At 44.8% G+C, this 18430-nt stretch overlaps 1 protein-coding gene across 2 annotated transcripts in view; it reads left to right on the top strand.

Annotated features, from left to right (window-relative positions):
- Window positions 1–10875, top strand: part of PMAIP1 (phorbol-12-myristate-13-acetate-induced protein 1) — a 35635-nt gene extending 24760 nt beyond the window's left edge. Inside the window, exons 1-2 of one of the 2 annotated variants that reach the window (XM_081213293.1) lie at window positions 6369–6615; window positions 8560–10875. In XM_081213293.1, coding sequence (XP_081069419.1) covers window positions 6561–6615; window positions 8560–8672 — 168 coding nt within the window. In that variant the 5' untranslated portion in view covers window positions 6369–6560 and the 3' untranslated portion in view covers window positions 8673–10875. Of the gene's footprint in view, window positions 1–6368; window positions 6616–8559 lie in introns of those variants that run through there. The other variant, XM_081213294.1, reaches the window with a different exon arrangement.
- The last annotated feature ends 7555 nt before the right edge of the window (window positions 10876–18430 follow it).

Here is an 18430-nt window from a genome sequence, read left to right as displayed (position 1 = left end):
ATACCAAGGCATTTGATAACAGAGGTATAATATAGCCATCATTGCTAGTAACCAATGATAACCTTATCATATCTAGAATGGTCTGAATCTCTTTTAAAGCCATTACAAAAGTGGAGGCAGGCAGTGGCTCCGGATTTGAAAATTGCTGAGGTCTTGGCAGACCACTTAATTATATCTATACAGTGGTACCTCAGGTTAAGTACTTAAATGGTTCCGGAAGTCCATTCTTAATATGAAGCGTTCTTAACCTGAAGCGGACTTTCCCATTGAAAGTAATGGAAAGTGGATTGATCCGTTCCAGATGATGAAAAACACCCCCTAAAACAGCAATTTAACACGAATTTTACTGTCTAATGAGACCAGGGATCCATAAAATGAAGGCAATAATCTTTTTTAAAAAAATATATGTTTCAGTCTTCAGTGAATCTCTCCTCTCGTCGATTCCGGATCCTTCCTGTTAATTTATCAAATTAATTCCATTAATTTCATTCTCCATTCTTCAATCGTAGGTAATTCTTCTTGTTTCCATTTTTGGGCCATTAGTATTCTTGCTGCCGTTACTGTGTATAAAAATAACTTCCATTCTTTCTTATTCATTTCATTTCCAAATGAAGGCAATAATCAATGTACTGTACTATAAAAAAATAAGACAGTATTTTAGATGAAAAAAATAAAAAATAAAAAATTAACATTAATTTTTTTCTTATGTGCACTTATAATAGTCAGTTTAGTTATCCAAATTGACTATCTAAACTGACTATCATAAGTGCACATAAGAAAAAAAATAATGTTAATTTCTTTCTTTCTTTTTTTTTAGATGAAAAAAACAACATTATTTTTTTTCTTATGTGCACTTATGATAGTCAGTTTAGATAGTCAGTTTGGATAGTCAGTTTCTGCCGTCTGAACAGGGTTCCACACAGTCACAAAAAGAAGCCACAAAAATGAAGTCACAAGCCACAGTCACAAAAGCAAAGTCACAAGTCAGTCCCATAAAATGAAGAACAAGCCACAGTCAAAAAACCGAAAAAGCCACACAAACCAAAACGCAAAAAAATAGCAAAAACAAAACCTCCAAATCTAACTTCTGTGTTGCGTGGGTGCCCGGGACTCAAGAGCTGGCCGACTCAACAGGAAGCCTCTGATTAGCAGCTCAATTAACAAATGAAACACACCAAAACAGGAACCAGACGATGAGAAGTGACCCCTAAAACAGCAATTTTACATGAATTTTACTATCTAACGGGGCCATTGATCCATAAAATGAAATCAATAAAACAGCACAAAATGAAAATGTGATTTTCTTCTTACCTGCGCTGATGTTTGGATGGGGACTCAGGGTCCTCTTCCACAATCACAATCGGCTTGGCTCCCGGCATTTGCAGGGGCCTCAGAGAGCTCCCACGGCTGGAGGCCGATTGCGGAGCCTCCGTAGGCCCCGCGGATGTCCGGGCTTGGCTCCAGGCAGCGGTGAGGCCTCCGAGAGCTCGGAAAACTTACTTCCGGGTTACAATCGTTTGTAACCCCAAAAAAATGTAACTTGAAGCATTTGTAACCCGAGGTACCACTGTATTTCCTGTCTGTTGTAGCTGTGCTAGATGCTGTGTGGTTTTAAACTTTTTTTGGGAAGTCTACATACACAGCATTTACCCACATCCTTATGCTTACTGACAGTTCCAAAGAACTCTAAAATGTTTAGACAGGGCTTATCCTCGCAGAAGCCATGCTGGTTCTTCTTCAGCGAGGCTTGTTCTTCTAGATGCTTGGTGATCCTATACAGTGGTACCTCGGGTTAAGTACTTAATTCGTTCCGGAGGTCCATTCTTAACTTGAAACTATTCTTAACCTGGAGCACCACTTTAGTTAATGGGCCTCCTGCTGCTGCCGCGCCGCTGGAGCACAATTTCTGTTCTCATCCTGAAGCAAAGTTCTTAACCTGAAGCACTATTTCTGGGTTAGCAGAGTCTGTAACCTGAAGCGTATGTAACCCGAGGTACCACTGTATTTAACAAAGCTTTACCCTAGCTTTCCTGGAATATTTGTTAAACTAACTGGCTCATAATTTCTTGATTCCCGTTTTAAAAAATGTTGCTCCACTGGCCACTTTTCAGTCATAAGAACGTAAGAAGAATCTGCTGAATCGTCTAGTCCAACATCCAGTTCTCACAGGAATCAACCAGGTGGCTCTTGGAAATGCATTGGTCCTCCAGTATGGAGCAAGTTACATATCTTTGTTAGCAAATCAGCAATTTCACATTTGAGTTCTTTAATGGGTGGATCCCATCAGGACAGTCATAGAATCATAGGATCATAGAATCATAGAGTTGGAAGAGACCACAAGGGCCATCGAGTCCAACCCCCTGCCAAGCAGGAAACACCATCAGAGCACTCCTGACATATGGTTGTCAAGCCTCTGCTTAAAGACCTCCAAAATAGGAGACTCCACCACACTCCTTGGCAGCAAATTCCACTGTCGAACAGCTCTTACTGTCAGGAAGTTCTTCCTAATGTTTAGGTGGAATCTAATGTTTAGGTGGAATCAGTCATTTGTTTGTGTTCATTTTGTCAACAACAACAACAACAACAACAATTTATTTATACCCTGCCCATCTGGCTGGGTTTCCAACAGAATATTAAATATTCCAACAGAATATTAAAATACAATAACCTATTAAACATTAAAAGCTTCCCTAAACAAGGCTGCCTTCAGATGTCTTCTAAAAGTCTGGTAGTTGTTTTTCTCTTTGACATCTGGTGGGAGGGAGTTCCACTACCGAGAAGGCCCTCTGCCTGGTTCCCTGTAACTTGGCTTCTCACAGGGAGGGAACCACCAGAAGGCCCTTGGCACCGGACCTCAGTGTCTGGGCAGAACGATGGGGGTGGAGACGCTCCTTCAGATATACTGGACCGAGGCTGTTTAGGGCTTTAAAGGTCAGCACCAACACTTTGAATTGTGCTTATTAAAAATAAGGTTTAGAATGGCTCTTGTCATCACTATTTGTCTCTCTTCCTCAGATTCCCTTCTGGAGAAAGTCAGCTCAGACACAGGAACCCGCACTACATCTTCTGCAATGAAGACAGAAGCAGAGAGTTAATTCAGCTTCTTTACCATCACACAAGCCCAAGAGAAGAGCCAAACAGCAGCTTCAAAATGGCCCTGAAAGTCCCTTCTCCAGGCAATGGAGAAGGGACTTTCCAGTTCATTTTGAAGCCTCTCTCTCTCTCTCTCTCTCTCTCTCTCTCTCTCTTTTGTCTTCCTTCATACATGTCTCACTCTTTGGTTTCTCTAGCAATGAGCTTCCCAGTTCTTTTAAAAGCACCCCCGACCCCTCTTGTAGAGAAGTGTTTCTAGCAGAAACAATTGAGAAATCTGGGTGTAGAAATAGCATTCAACATACGTTGAAAAATATTCCTAGTGTTTTTCACTGGCTGAGCCCGGGTGAACCTATATAACTCCTCCCTCTTCCATCTCTGTATCTGAAATGTACCTTTGAGCAGAGTCAGGATGCACATATACACAGACCTGCATTCATATACATATCACTATATATTCATATATAGAGTGAGGAACTATGCACATTGCTAAGAACATGTGGGAGAGCCAGTGTGGTGTAGTGGTTAGGAGCAATGGACTCGTAATCTGGTGAACCGGGTTCGCTTCCCCGCTCCTCCACATGCAGCTGCTGGGTGACCTTGGGCTAGTCACACTTCTCTGAAGTCTCTCAGACCCACTCACCTCACAGAGTGTTTGTTGTGGGGGAGGAAGGGAAAGGAGATTGTTAGCCGCTTTGAGACTCCTTAGAGGAGTAGTGATAAAGCGGGATATCAAATCCAAACTCTTCTTCTTCTTCAACAACAACAACGTTTGGAACTTTGGGTGCCAAGGGCGTGAAAGGTGTGCTAAAGGAGGAGAATGAGATTGCAGAGCAGTTGAATGAATTATTGGCCTCTGACTTCACAACAGAAGATTTAGGGCAGACCCCACAGCAATGTTTACAGGAAGAGAGTCTGAGGGACTCACTGGTGATGAGAGATGAAGTTCTAGGCTTAATCTCCTGGTCTGAAGGGCACCTGGGTTCTCAATGAATTCAGCTGTGAGACTGATGATCTGCTATTAAAAACATGGAATTTGTCCTTCAGATCAGTCTCCATACCTGAGGACTGGGAAGCAGCTCATGTAACACCATCTTTTTAAAAAGGATCCTGGAAATTACAGGCTAGTTAGATTAAGGTCTGTCTTGGGGAAACTGGTGGAATGTATTGTTAAAGGTAATATTTTATTTTTATATATATAAAAACCACATTTATATACTACCATGTCATTTTTAAAATATCAAAGTGGTTTACAGAATGAAACCATACAATAAAAACTATATTTAAAAGAAAAGTGCAGAAAATGGCTAAAGAAAAGCTTTTCTCCCTCTCGTATCATTAAAACTCATGGGCATCTCATGAAGCTAAATGCTGGATGATTCAAGACAGATAAAAGAAAGTACTTATCCACTTATGGAACACAAGACGGTGATGGTCCCCAACTCAGATGGCTTTAAAAGATTAGAGAAATTCATAGAGGACAAGACTGTCTCTGCCTTTGCAGCTGGAGACAGTAATACAGTGGTACCTTGGTTTAGGAACAGCTTAGTTCATGAACAACTTGGATTAAGAGCACTGCAAACCCAGAAGTAGGTGTTTTGGTTTCTGAACTTTGCCTTGGAATAAGAACATGTTTCGCTTCCTGTTTGTGTTCCATTTGTAAATTGAGTCCCCCGCTGCTATGGGAAAGCTCACCTTGGTTTAAGAACGCTTTGGTTTAAGAACGGAATTCCAGAACAGATTAAGTAAACCAAGGTATCACTGTACAGTCATACCTCGGGTTAAAGTAGCTTCGGGTTGAGCGTTTTCGGGTTGCGCTCCACGGAGACCCGGAAGTAACGGAATACATTACTTCCAGGTTTCATCGCTCACGCATGTGCAGATGCTCAAAATGACGTCACGTGCAGTCACGGATTGCGTTTGCTTCAGGATGCAAACGGGGCTCCAGAACAGATCCCGTTTGCATCCAGAGTTTCTGTATACCAGTTTCTGGAACCACAGGAGGGGAGAGTGTGATTGAGCTTGAGCCATGCTTGAGGGTTTCCCATAGGCAGCTTGTTGGCCACCGTGAGAACAGGATCCCAAACTGGATGAGCTACTGGCCTGATCCAGCAGTCTCTGCTTCCAGGATACTGCCTATTCATAGCACTGCCTGTTCATAGCACTCCAAAAGTGCGAGAAAGGACCAGTCTCCTAGGTGATGGGTAGGAGAGAGCAAAGAGGCTGGATTCAGTTCCCACAACACACAAACATGCCCTTTCACCCAGATTTTGCTGCTGTGCGATTGTCTGTCTTCTTTTTTTAATGTATCTTTATTAAAGATTTTCTAACCGCTTGCGTTATAACTATGAGACCAGACCCTTAGCAAGATGGGTCTCTTCTGTTTCCGGTGTGGCTGTTGTCTTTGAACACTACATGCACATGAAGAGCAGGAGAGACGAGCCTTTTGAAGGGAACATGATGGATTTAAGGATAAGTGAGCACATGGAAACTGCCACACACACACACCTCAAAAAGAAAAGTAAAAGAGCAGTGGATTTCCTTTTGCCAAATATTTGCAGACACGATAATCAAGGAGGAGAAAGGAATGGAATTTAAGCTTCGATTACATCCGCCCTAGTACCAGAGATCGGCTGTCTCAAGCTGTGTGCGCGAGTTACTCCCTATATAAATGTTTTAAGTTTTTTGGATCAATCCAGTATATTTTCTTTTAATTGTTGAATGATTCTGTGTACATTGCGGCAGCCTTTGGCTATGTGCAATAAAACTGACTGACTACTCCCTACTGAATGCGCAGATTCAGCCATTCGGAGTTCCTTCTATAAAGGAAAAAAAATGTTTGTGTGTGTTTAAAAGTTGCCAACACTAAATGGTCAGAATTAAACATTTGCGCAAAAATGCGTGAGAAAATGGGGAGAGCAGCATCGTTCATAATTGCCAGCGTGTAGTTTCCTTTCCCTAGTGATGAAACGAAACCGACCTCGTTTATTTTACTAAAATAAACCGCACATTTACACTTCCGCACCCGAGTAAAAAAAACACACAGCTTTTTGCAGCCGGCAGGAGGAATTCCGTTGGCCGCCGACTGCCCGCCCCGATCACCCCACCCCGATCCGCCAGCCCTTCGGTGGTGCCGCCCCCTCTGGTCCCCAAGACGGGCTCCAACACGCCCAGCCCACTCCCGCCTCCGCTGCCCCCTCCCCCTCCTCCAACTTGCCCCCGCATGCCCGGGCATCCCGGCCTCTGATTGGCTCCCCGAGGAAAGCCTCGTCGAAGGGGGCGGGGCTTCGCGATCACGTCACCGGGGAAACCCCCGGCACCTTCTCTTTGACTGGGCGCGCCAGGACTAGAAGCTGGCAGAACGCGGGAGAGAGCGAGCCGAGAGCATCGTCCGCCCCGTCGACTCCCGGCGCTGCTCCGAAGGCCCGTCGCACAAAAGCCTCCCGCTGGATCTCGCTGCGCCGGAGATGATGCCGAGCAAAACGCTGCGCAAAGGCGCGCCGCGCAACCCCGCGCCCCCAGGTAGGTCGCCGGACGGGCCCCAGACGACGGCTCGGCGCCTCGTCTGCGCGCCGCCGCCTCGGGCACAGGCTTCCCGCCGGCAGCCCGTCGAGGCACCGGATCAGTTTTGCCGTCTTCTTGAGGTGAGCGGCGATCGATGGTCTGGAGGCGCCTCTGTAGTGGATCGCAGAGTCCGAAGGGCCCCCCGAGCCCATGTAGTCCACCCCACCCGACGCCACCTACCCTTGATTTCGGAGCCCGGGCGTGTCCGCTGCACAATCTTTTTGGGCAGTGGTCTTTTCAGTCCTGGGTCTCAACTCAAAGACCCACCCTAAATGCGCCTCTTCTCTCCCATCTCTCCCATTTTCCATGGCCCTGACGGCAAAGCTGCAACCCCACTTAGGTCAAGGTCGTGACCCCCTTTGTGTTTATGGTTCATGACCTGCCATGAAAATCAACGCTTAAGTTGTCAAGTTGCCCGGTTGTTGTTGTTTAGTTGTTTAGTCATGTCCAACTCTTTGTGACCCCATGGACCAGAGCACACCAGGCACTCCGGTCTTTCAGTGCCTCCCGCATTTTGGTCAAACTCATGCTGGTAGCTTCTAGAACCCTATCCAACCATCTCATCCTTTGTCGTCCCCTTCTCCTGGTGCCCTCCATCTTTCCCAACATCAGGGTCTTTTCCAGGGAGTCTTCTCTTCTCATGAGGTGGCCAAAGTATTGGAGCCTCAGCTTCACGATCTGTCCTTCCAGTGAGCACTCAGGGCTGATTTCCTTCAGAATGGATCGCGTTGATTTTCTTGCAGTCCATAGGACTCTCAAGAGTCTCCTCCAGCACCATAATTCAAAAAAGTTGCCTGGTACAAATGTCAAAAACAGTCAGAATTCCTTAGGCAGGTCAGTGATAGAAGTCCATGATCTGTGTGGCTCCTCCCCCCCCCCCTGTATCTGCAACAATCACTTGCCCCGATCCAATAGTCCCCTGAAGGACTGCCTTGACTCTGCCTGTCCAGGCATTGCCATTCACTTCCACAACCACAAAGCAGACTTCTGATGCCCTCCCAGCGCCTTGAACTACAACTCCCACCAGCCCCAGCATCCACAACCAACGGTCAGAGCTTATGAAAGCAGTTGGGGAAGGACTGCCAAGGGAAGCTGATCCCACCAGAAGCTTTGCATGACCGTAGGGATCTGCCCTATAGCTGGGGGTTTGCCCATTTGACCCACTATCTACTGTCAAGGATCTCAGGCAGAGATAGGTCTTCCTCATCACCCAAAATCCTTTTAACTGGAGAGGCCAGAGATTAATCAGGGAGCGTCTGCTTACAATGCAGATGCGCTGCCATAGGTCTGATGTTTACAGGTGCTCTGATTCCCTGAATAATTTGAATATCCACGAAGTCAAAGGGTGATGGCGCTCTGTCCTGCCTCCAGCTTCTATCCCACTGTGTTGTTTAAAAAAAGGGGGGGGAATCTCTGTTAAAAATAGGAGAAGGGGCTGGGCTGTTGTTTTGATATTCAGATTTGCAATTCTCTGTAGCCAGCAAAAACGCCTGAAGTACGGTCCTATTTACCAGCTCTGCATTCTTAAGCACACCGTGGCCAAACAAACACTTGTAGGTATTCTGAGTCGGAAGCATCCTCAGTTCTTCTCGCTACTTTCATTGATGGGAGCAACTGAATGTTCACTTCCCATTGCCTTGCAGTGAAGTGAATGGAGGATCCAGCATGTGCAGGAGTATACAAACTGCAGAGGCATCCCTGGTTTGGGTCAAAATCTCTTGTTTTATGGGCTATGACATATAATTTAAAACGGCATCAGGCTTATAATGCTAGAAGACTTTGATGAACAGCTTTGAAGGTGTTGTTTCTTTACAGTCGAGCTCTAGATAAATTTTATTAAATGAGTAAATGATTAGCCGAAGTCCGCGCCGGAGACTAACAACGTGCTCGTATTTTTTACAGACTCGGAGGCGGTACGGGAATGTGCATTGCAGCTACGGAGGATGGGGGACAAATGGAACCTCCGCCAGAAGATCCTCAACCTGATTTCAAAGCTTTTCTGCCCCGAAACGTGAGAGCGCTTTGAGGGAAAGGAAAGGAAATGGAGGGAGAGAAATGAAAGAAAATTTCAGAAGACCCAACCTTTACGTGTGTGGAGTCGTGAAAAGAGACTTCCGTAAGACAGAGGAGATGAAACGTTTCCTGTGCATTTCTGCAGCCAGTTTCCTGTGGAGAAAAAAGGCTCCTGTGATATGATTTCTTCAGAAAACGTTTGTGAAAGTTTGCTTGCAAATGGAAGGAACTGGAGAAGAGAGAACTGGAATTTACTGTTTACCGGAGATGTTGAACTGTGAAGGGCACTGGAAAAGGAAGGAATCTGGGAGGAGTGCCCCAACCCAGAGTTCAACGTTCTGATTTCCATAGGTCTCGAATTCATTCACTCAGCTGTTATACTGTATTGAAAATTTATGGGATTTCATGCATACCAACGGGCAGCATTCCACCACCGCTCCGCTCTAAACTCTGGACAGTGCAAATCAGTTTATCAGCTCTTTGCAATTCCCATTTCCTAGGAATTGGAATCCCAGCCTAAACTAAACTAGGGAAAGGAGTATTTTGCTTGTGTGTTTGTTACAGCGAAATGAATGTAAGCTGTTACATAGAATCATAGAAACGTATAGTTCAGCTATGTAATACATTATGTTCATTTTTAAAAAAATGTATTACACTGCAATGCTATCAATTTGCAACTCTAAATCGAGTAGATCTGCAGTGCCAATGTACCAATATTAGTCCTACAGGTAGGACATTGTATGATTACTTATTTTTGTTGCGACTATAATGGGTTAATTTTGGGTTATCAGCTAGAACCAAATGTTTCAGGTGAATGTTTGAAAGCACACCAGGAGGCTGTTTAACAGCATCCTTTCAATAGAAGTTACAGTATTCTTAAGATGAGTTGTACAGCTTTAGCTAGCAGTTAACAGAATGCAATTTCCCATTTATAACAAATGTGACAATTTCCCTTACAGTGTTAGGCTTAAACGGAGGAAGCTGTAGAAAGAAAGGAGCAAATGAAGAGTTACATTTCAGAGGGAAAATATGACTACTTTTTCTTTTACGCTAAGAAAACCAACCATATTATTCAAAATGTGTCAGGAAGATGAAATGTTACAGCTGCTTTTCAAATGGGGGAGAGCTAGCAAAGAGAGCTTTAACCCAATCCAGAGATGGAGGTGATATCAGGTGTGCCATCAGGGATTCCCGTCATACTCAGAGTTTCCCATTCATTACAGTGGGAGAAGTTGATTTGTGCATTCAGAAAAATCCTAGCTAGCAGCATGAAAATGAACCCAAAAGGTTTTTAAGTCTGAATGGGCTGCAGATCTTCAATTTCCCAGTCTGGAGATCTGACATTAAACAAACGACAGGATTAAGTCGCCAACATTTTTATTTCACGTTCCACCTGGCAGGTTAACAAAATGTACTTGAGCCCTGGTTAAAAGGCACATGACAACTATGGCACAGATACAATACATTTCTAGCATCCTCCTGCCAAAACAAATGCACATTCTTCAGTAATATCATTAAGACGCTATATTTCAAAGCCAGGACCCCCCTCACCCCCGTCAGACTGCCTTCCATAAAAGTGTAAACAGCTAAAATAGTTGACCTCAATGAAAAGCTGGCAAATCTTTTTCTGTGAGTGAAGTGTCATTTCAACAAATTTTGATTTTCTAAGATTGCTTTCATCTAGTACATGTTGCCAGATTCTGGCTGAGTTAAGTGTTCAGGAAAACAAATAACTGTGGAAGTACGAAGTGTCATTTCAAACATATGGTAGAAGACTTTATTTATAATGTGTGTTGTTGTTTTTTGCAATGGTGAATCCCTCTCCCCTTTGTATAATGTTTTGATGCTGGTGTATTTGCCAGCTATATGTGTTTATGTCAGAAAGATTGTTTACAGCAAAATTTCTTGTTCAAAGTGTTTAAGGGTCGTATTTGCAAGCAACCTGGTTCATGCGTCTCGCTTCTTTGCAAACAATTTCATCCGTTGCCTTCCACAATGGGCTGCCCAGGCTTCTTGTTTTCATTTCTACAAATATTTGTGCTGACATCTTGCTGAGTTAATGAACTTGATGTGTGTGTTGTTGTTGTTTTTTGTAAAAAATAAATAAATAATGCTTTGGAATATAATTTCTGTGGAATTTTAATACATATACATTATGTCTCTTTTGCAGTTGACAATAAAGCTGTAACAGCTATATTATTATTATCTCTGTTGTTATTATTATTTGCCCTCCCACGTATATGTCCCAATGTGGTGTACAAAATATAATTAATAACAGCTTTAAAACTGCAGTTAAAAATAGGACAAAAATATCAGGAGATGCATTTAAAACTTTGTAAAGTAGACAAGCCGATAGATAATTTTAAGTAGGGTAAAAGCAAATTGCCAATATTCCATCACAATTTAGGGCAGACCGGGCTGGAATAGGAGGAGGGAATTGAAGCTCTGGGTCTTTTTTATTTTCAGAGCTGGAGCAACAGTGCCATCTTCCAGATCCTCCTTGCTCTGGCAAGTGAATGAGGTGATGACAAGGCTTTCAAGTTTTACTATGATAATAATAATTGATTTATTACAGTCAAAGACCAGCTCACATAACACAAGAAAAACAGCATCCATAAAGATAAAATATACAATCGGAGCAGATTGCAGCAATAGCTCATGAATTAAAATGGAAATATATACATACACCCGCACAACTGAGATTTGGGCTACCATAAAACATTGACCCTGAGGCACCCCAAAGGGCAACTTCAGCATTTCCCTAGTAAGCTATTTTATACCAGAGGATGATCTGTGCCTACAAATTTGGGCGCAAAATCTCACTACCAGCCAGGTGGTCTTATGATCTTTGCCTAAGAGGAGAGAATTAAGTTTAGAAGTTTTACTATGGTTTGTTTCAGAAACAAACCAAAGTAAGTTCCGTCATTTTAGACTTTGAACTAGCTGGTTTTACTTGGGATGGCCTCTTTGGATAGTAATGTGTATTCACCTACTACAAATTGTTTTTTCTGGGGTAGGTAAAGGTAAAGGGACCCCTGACCATTAGGTCCAGTCGTGACCGACTCTGGGGTTGCGGTGCTCATCTCGCTTTACTGGCCGAGGGAGCTGACGTACAGCTTCCGGGTCATGTGGCCAGCATGACTAAGCCGCTTCTGGCGAACCAGAGCAACACACGGAAATACTGTTTACCTTCCTGCCGGAGTGGTACCTATTTATCTACTTGCACTTTGACGTGCTTTCGAACTGCTAGGTTGGCAGGAGCAGGGACCGAGCAACGGGAGCTCACCCTGTCGCGGGGATTTGAACCGCCGACCTTCTGATCAGCAAGTTCTAGGCGCTGTGGTTTAACCCATTGTGCCACCCATTTTCTGGGGTAGGAGGCCCCTTTAAATGGCTATGAGTATTCCCTTCAAAACGTAGCAAGGCAGCCCTGTTGCCTTGAGGGGAGGGAAAGGTTTCTGCTCATTCTGCCAAGTGGGGCCCTGGACCTCCACCCTAAAGTCTTGGCTCAAATGCACCACTGCCCTCTTCTGTAAAGTACTATGCAGAATGATATGGCCATAATGTCAATCAATCAAGTGGATTGGCATGCCATCTTTGTAACTAGGACTAGTAGAGATGGAGGCAAATTCTGACTCGGCCAGAATCTTGGATTTCTATTGAAGCTGAGTGGCTTATCCGAGATTCCTGGCTGCAGCGTAGAAACAGCATACTGAACAAAATCTTGGCGCATGTGCAGAAAAGCTTTCAGATTTCATTCCCGATTCCATCAAACTCCTTGCCTTTTTGACAATTAGTTGCAATGCAAAGAGGTGGGGGAAGCCACACAATCCATTGTGGGTTTTACTCCTGGATCTCTCAGCAACCCTAAAGCTTAAGGTGTGACTCATGCCTCCTTCAGTCTTCAAGAAGAAGGTCATTGACCTCGGCAGTGACTATTCAGCAGGCAGTGTAGTCTGGAATTACCAGTTTCCTTGTACAAGGTAAAGTTGTGCCTGAGTCGGCTTCACCTGTTTCTTTGGCACACCTGCATGTTTGTCATCACCCTGCTGAAGACCTTTCCACTGTGCTCCGGGGCGGATGCAATCGTGTTGTTTATCAGAGACCATTTTATCTATCAAGGCGGGTGAAAATAGGAGGGTAGATGTTGTTAAGGTTGCCTACTGCAAACCACACCCTTTTCCAGGTAATGCAAATGTCTCCTATTGCTATAACAAGCCAAGGGACCCAATTCAAGGTGCTCACATTAGGGTTTAATGACAATGTGCCACTTCTCTGCCCTTAATGACTCAGTCCCCAAATATCTGAGAGGCCTCTTGGGCAGTGGCATATCGTGGGTTGCCAGTGCCCAGGGCAAGGAAAGAATTGCACCCCCTAACTGGTGCCTCCATGCAGCGCTGCCACCACTGGACAGAGCTATAGAGCAATGGCGGGAGATGCACACACACTTTCTTGGGCTGGGGCACCGCCGCAAGTCTCGCCATCCACCCACCTCCCCCAGCGGTAGGGGATGCTGTGCACCTGTCCATCACCTGACATCATATAGCATTAAATTCAGAAAAGGTAAAGCCATGGCTGTAAAGGAATGATCAGGAGAGCACATTAAGCCTTGGGAAAAGCTTGAATTCAGGGCCATTTAAGTTCCACAACTTATTCAGTTCCACTTCTTATAGCAGGGACTGAATACAATTGGGAGCAATCAAGAGTTCCTGGGTGTATATTATACAGGGTTTTTTTGTAGGAGGGTTGTGAATTTTTTGCCTAAGTCTAGCAAACTGTACGTAGTTGGACCACTGTTTCCCCTCTTGCCAAGCGGGGAATTCTACTGTTTATCATTGTAAATCCAAGCCTCCATCAACAGGCTTGCATGTCAAGCTGGAGAAAAACAATTCATCACTCAGCACTTACTTTCAATCTGCGCAGCTCCCTGAAGCAAACACCTGACCAGGAAGCAGGACTCCATTTTCCCGCCAGCTAAAAATATCTGGCTGCTTCAGAAACCTTTGGACTTTATGAGCAAGCTTGTGCCTGGCACAACTCAGGCTCAAGCACTTAATTTGCCCAGCCCTTACAGGCAGAGAAGTGGCACATTGTTCCTTTAAAGGGAAAACAGCTTTGGGAGTTCCCTAGCTCCCCACAAAGGCAAAACAATCAGGATGATCCAGGCAGCACGGAAAACTTTTTTGAAACTGCATTCATTTGATGGGGAGAGTTAAGCCATGTTCGCTGATGATTAAAATTCTCCCATAGAAATGAACAGGACTCACTGTAGAATCCTATACATGGGATGTGGGTGGCGCTGTGGTCTAAACCACTGAGCCTCTTGAGCTTGCCGATCAGAAGGTCAGAGGTTCGAATCCCCACGACAGAGTGAGCTCCCATTGCTCTGTCCCAGCTCCTGCCAACCTAGCAGTTCGAAAGCACACCAGTGCAAGTAGATAAATAGGTACTGCTGTGGCGGGAAGGTAAACAGCATATCTATGCGCTCTGGCTTCCGTCACGGTGTTCAGTTGCGCCAGAAGTGGTTTAGTCATGCTGGCCACATGACCCGGAAAGCTGTCTGTGGACAAACGCCAGCTTCCTCGGCCTGAAAGCGAGATGAGCACCACAACCCCCTAGTCACCTTTGACTGGACTTAACCGTCCAGGGGTCCTTTACCTTTTAAAGAATCCTGCACATGTTTACAGAGAGAAAGATTCCACAGTGGGGTGTAAGGACACATTGTGCTCCTTCTGGGGTAGTTTGCCCACCTTTGGTCCCCACCCTGAACACAGCTCTCACTCTCACTCAGCTGTGACTCCTAGAAGCTGTCAACATGCAATAGCGGCCACATCCCAGGAACGGCTTCCACTGGCCAGCTAAACCAGGTGAGGGTAGCTGGTGGTTGTCAAACTCTCAGTGACTTAGGGAATTCACCTGCTTGTGAAGACAGGCTCCAGGAGATAGACTCATAGAATCATAGAGTTGGAAGAGACCACAAGGGCCATCGAGTCCAACCCCCTGCCAAGCAGGAAAATGGATGGAGTGGACAAGACTAATGATGGAGTGGACAAGACTAATAGTGGATCCAACCATCTTGAAGGCGGTTTCTGCATGTGCTGTACAGGGAAGTGAGGGGCAAATGGGGCTCGTCAACCTAGAAAGGGGGCCTATCGTTTTGTGTACATTCAATTGTAAGATAAAACATATGCGAAGGGACTTGACAGGAAGTCAAAATTGAAGAAAAGATTTTGTAAGATAAAAGGGGGAAAATATTTATTTTCATTATTATCATCATCATTATTATTATTTTCTGTGTTTGTGTGGGTGGGTGTTTTGTATAGAATATTTGGGAGGAAATAAGACAGTAAATAACAAATAACAAAATAGAAAGGGGTCCTGTCTAAAAGAAGGAAAACTCTGGTGCTTAACCTCTGCTGTCTTGAGGGATATCTTTGGCAGGAGAAAAGACAATGGAGGAAACCCTACACAAATCCCGAGTGGAGTCCCTAAGATGGTTGGATGGCATCTTGTACGCCTCCTTCCAGCAACTCATGCAGATATATTGGTGCCAGACATATTGCTCTGCTTTCCTTTGGACCACATCAGTGAGGCGGAGATGGGAGTCTGGGCAGGCCAGGACCTCCATACACACTGCCCAGGCATGTGTCCTGAGGAGTGCTGCTAACGCAGCACTTTAACTTCACCCCTAGAGGCACAGTCCGGTGTCTCTCAAGACAGACAGATGCAAAACAACAGATACATACTATCATGTTCAATTGAGTTCATTTCTAGTAAATTGTGTACAGACATGCAACTGTGCTTAGATCATGCGCCTCTGCCCTGCGTACCCCCAACCCGCATTTTTGTCAAGTCAGTGGCAACACAGTTAGAACTGGCCAAATATTTGAGATCTAGGCAATCTTGCCTAGGTTTTTAACTTCTCAGTTGTTGAATTTATATCCATATTAGGACACAAAGTGGCATTACCTGGGGGATCCAGCAAATTCTCCATTTAGGCACCAAGCAGCCCCAGCCTTGTGTAACTTCAGAGGATCCAGACATATAAGTTAGAGATGCAGTTTCATGCTCTTCCACTACAGATTATGCCCTGGGACCTTTTCTAAAAAATGTTTCCAAAATACTATTTGGTGAAAGATCAGATCTTAAAACGAAATGTTTTAAGCCAAGCACCTATGTTTAGAAAGACTCTTTTGGAGAGGGCAAGATGACAGGAATCCCACTGACCCTAACATAGATTTTAGCAAACTGTGTTCTTGATGTGATTCATGTTTACAAGAACAAACATTCCTGTTTAGTTCCAGCTTTGCCTCATTTCAGATGAGGCGTGATGCTTCAACCTGGTTGGTGCTCTCCTGGTCCTTGCAGCCAATAGGACTGGCAGTTCGAAAACACAGGTTGCTTCCTCCTATCTGGTTTCTGTTAGTCCAAGCAGCCAATAGGAACTGGCGAGGGGCTGTTGTGGTTTTTGCTACACTGGAGTCTTGCAACGCACATGGTAAAGTCTGCCTCTTTTTGCATGGGGAGTGGCTTTAATGATTTACATGTGTAGCAGGCAGGGTGAGGCAAAAGGGTAATTGTGACCAAAGTCAGAATAGGCTGGAGAGAAATTAAAACTGACAGTTTGAGCTTGTATCGGATTTGTGATAGTGAAAGTTTGTGGTGGGGAAGGGTTGGGAAATTACCAGTGTAACTTCCGTCTAAATAGATAACTGCTTGGGCTAGATGGTAAGACCGCATGATTAAACTGCTCCTGGATTGTACCACTTCAGGCTTCAGGTGATAACTATATGACAACTATATGGCTGCAGGAGAAAACACAGGGTGGAGTGTCCCAGGCACAAGAAGGGGAGGGCTGTAGATGTTGGATTTTTTGGAGCTGGCCGACCTGACTGGAAGAATCCGCGACCAGAAAGAAGAGGAGATACAAGAGGATTGGAAGAAATTTAAAGAATATTTAGCTAAATATTGTGATATAAGATAAATAGAAAATTCTTGGAAATAATAAATAGGCCTAGGGGTAGAATACGAACATGTTATAGTAAATATTAAGGATTAAAATACTAATAAAGGAGAAGAGGTTAGTAAATGAAAGGAGTCAATATTATCAGAAATATGAATTTGGAGAACTGTTATATAGGTAATATAATGAAATTCAGTTAGAGGGGATTTGAGGAAGTCAGTTATCAATGTAATGAGAATTAGGTATTTGAAGAAATAATTTTTCTTTGTGTCTAGTTTATTGTAGTGTAATGTGTTTTTCTTTGTGGGGTGTTTTGTTATTTTTGTGATAAATGTGGAAAATCAATAATTTTTTTGGAGGGGGAGAAAAGAAGGGGAGGTCTGTAGCACTGCTTGGCATACGGAAGGCCCCGGGTTCAATTCCTAACACCACTTCCAAGTAGGGCTGGGAATGTGACTTGTCCCAAACACTGCAAAGCTGCTGCCAGCCAGTGTAGACAATACTGAATGAGATGGACCAATCATAGCCTCATAGAATTGTAGTGTTGGAAGGGATCTCAGAGATCATCTAGTCCAACCCCCTGCAATGCAGGAATCTCTATGATCTGTCTCATGACAGATGCAGCGGCGGAACAAGCCAATTGGGCACCTGGGGCGGCACGCGTGCCCTGCGCCCAGGGGTGGGGCCAGCCGTCCGTCGGGCGGGGCCAGTCCAGGCAGGACACTCCGCGGGGCCTCCGAGGAGTCTGCCTGCCTCCTCCCACTCAGCCACCCTACAGCTGAGGGGGAGGCGGCGGGCGGACCGTTTGGGGCAGTGCGCACGAGCCTGCGGGCGCCCAAGCCACCGCGTCACTCCCAGGAGAGACGCGTGGCTCGTGCGCGCTGCAAGCCCCATGGTGATTGCTGACTGGCATTTTGTCACGCCCTCAGTGGTGACGCCCGGGGCGACCCACCACAGCCCCCTTCCTTCGCCCCTGGACAGATGACCAACCAACCTCAAGGAAGGAGTATCCACTCACTACCTCCTGAGGGAGACTGCTCCACTGCTGAACAGCTGTTCCTGTCAGAAAGTTCTTCTTGCTGTTTAGTCAGACAGAATCTCACTTCTTGTAACTTGAAGCTATTGGTTCGAGTCCTACCCTCCGGAGCAGGAAAAAATATGCTTGTTCCCTCTTCCATGTGAGAGCCCTTGAGATATATGAAGATGGCTATCATATCTCCTCTGAGTCTCCTTTTTTCCAGGCTAAACCTACCCAGCTCCTTCAACTATTCCTCATAAGGCTTGGTTTTCAGATCCTTGATCATCTTAGTACCCTCCTCTGCACATGTTCCAGCCTGTCAATATCCTCCTTAAATTGTGGCTCCCAGAGCCAGACACAATACCCCTAACCTATGCAGAAGTATAGCATCCTTGATCTGGACACTGTACTTCTGTTGATGCAGCCTAGAATAGCATTAGCCTTTTTTGCTGCTGCATCACACTGTTCTCTCATGTTAAGCTTATGGTCTACTAAGACCACAAGATCCTTTTCACATGTATTACTAGCAATCCAGGTGTTCCCCATCTTATACTTGTGCAGTTGGTTCTTCCTGTCCAAGTGGAGAACCTGGCATTGGTTCCTATTGGAATTATTGTTTCTTTTCTCTTTTACTTTTGGACCAGTTCTCCAATCTGTTAAGGTCATCTTGAATCCTGATTCTGTCTTCTATGGCTTTAGCTACTGTTCCTACGTTCTGTGTGCCTAAGGGGACAAAACCCAAACAAACCCCTCCATATATAAAAAGTTAAATATCAGAC

This window comes from Podarcis bocagei (assembly GCF_964188305.1).
Source record: "Podarcis bocagei genome assembly, chromosome: 11".
NCBI classification, from domain to species: Eukaryota; Metazoa; Chordata; class Lepidosauria; order Squamata; family Lacertidae; genus Podarcis; species Podarcis bocagei.
Note: the sequence above shows the minus strand (reverse complement) of the source record. Positions and strands in the feature narration are given on the sequence as shown.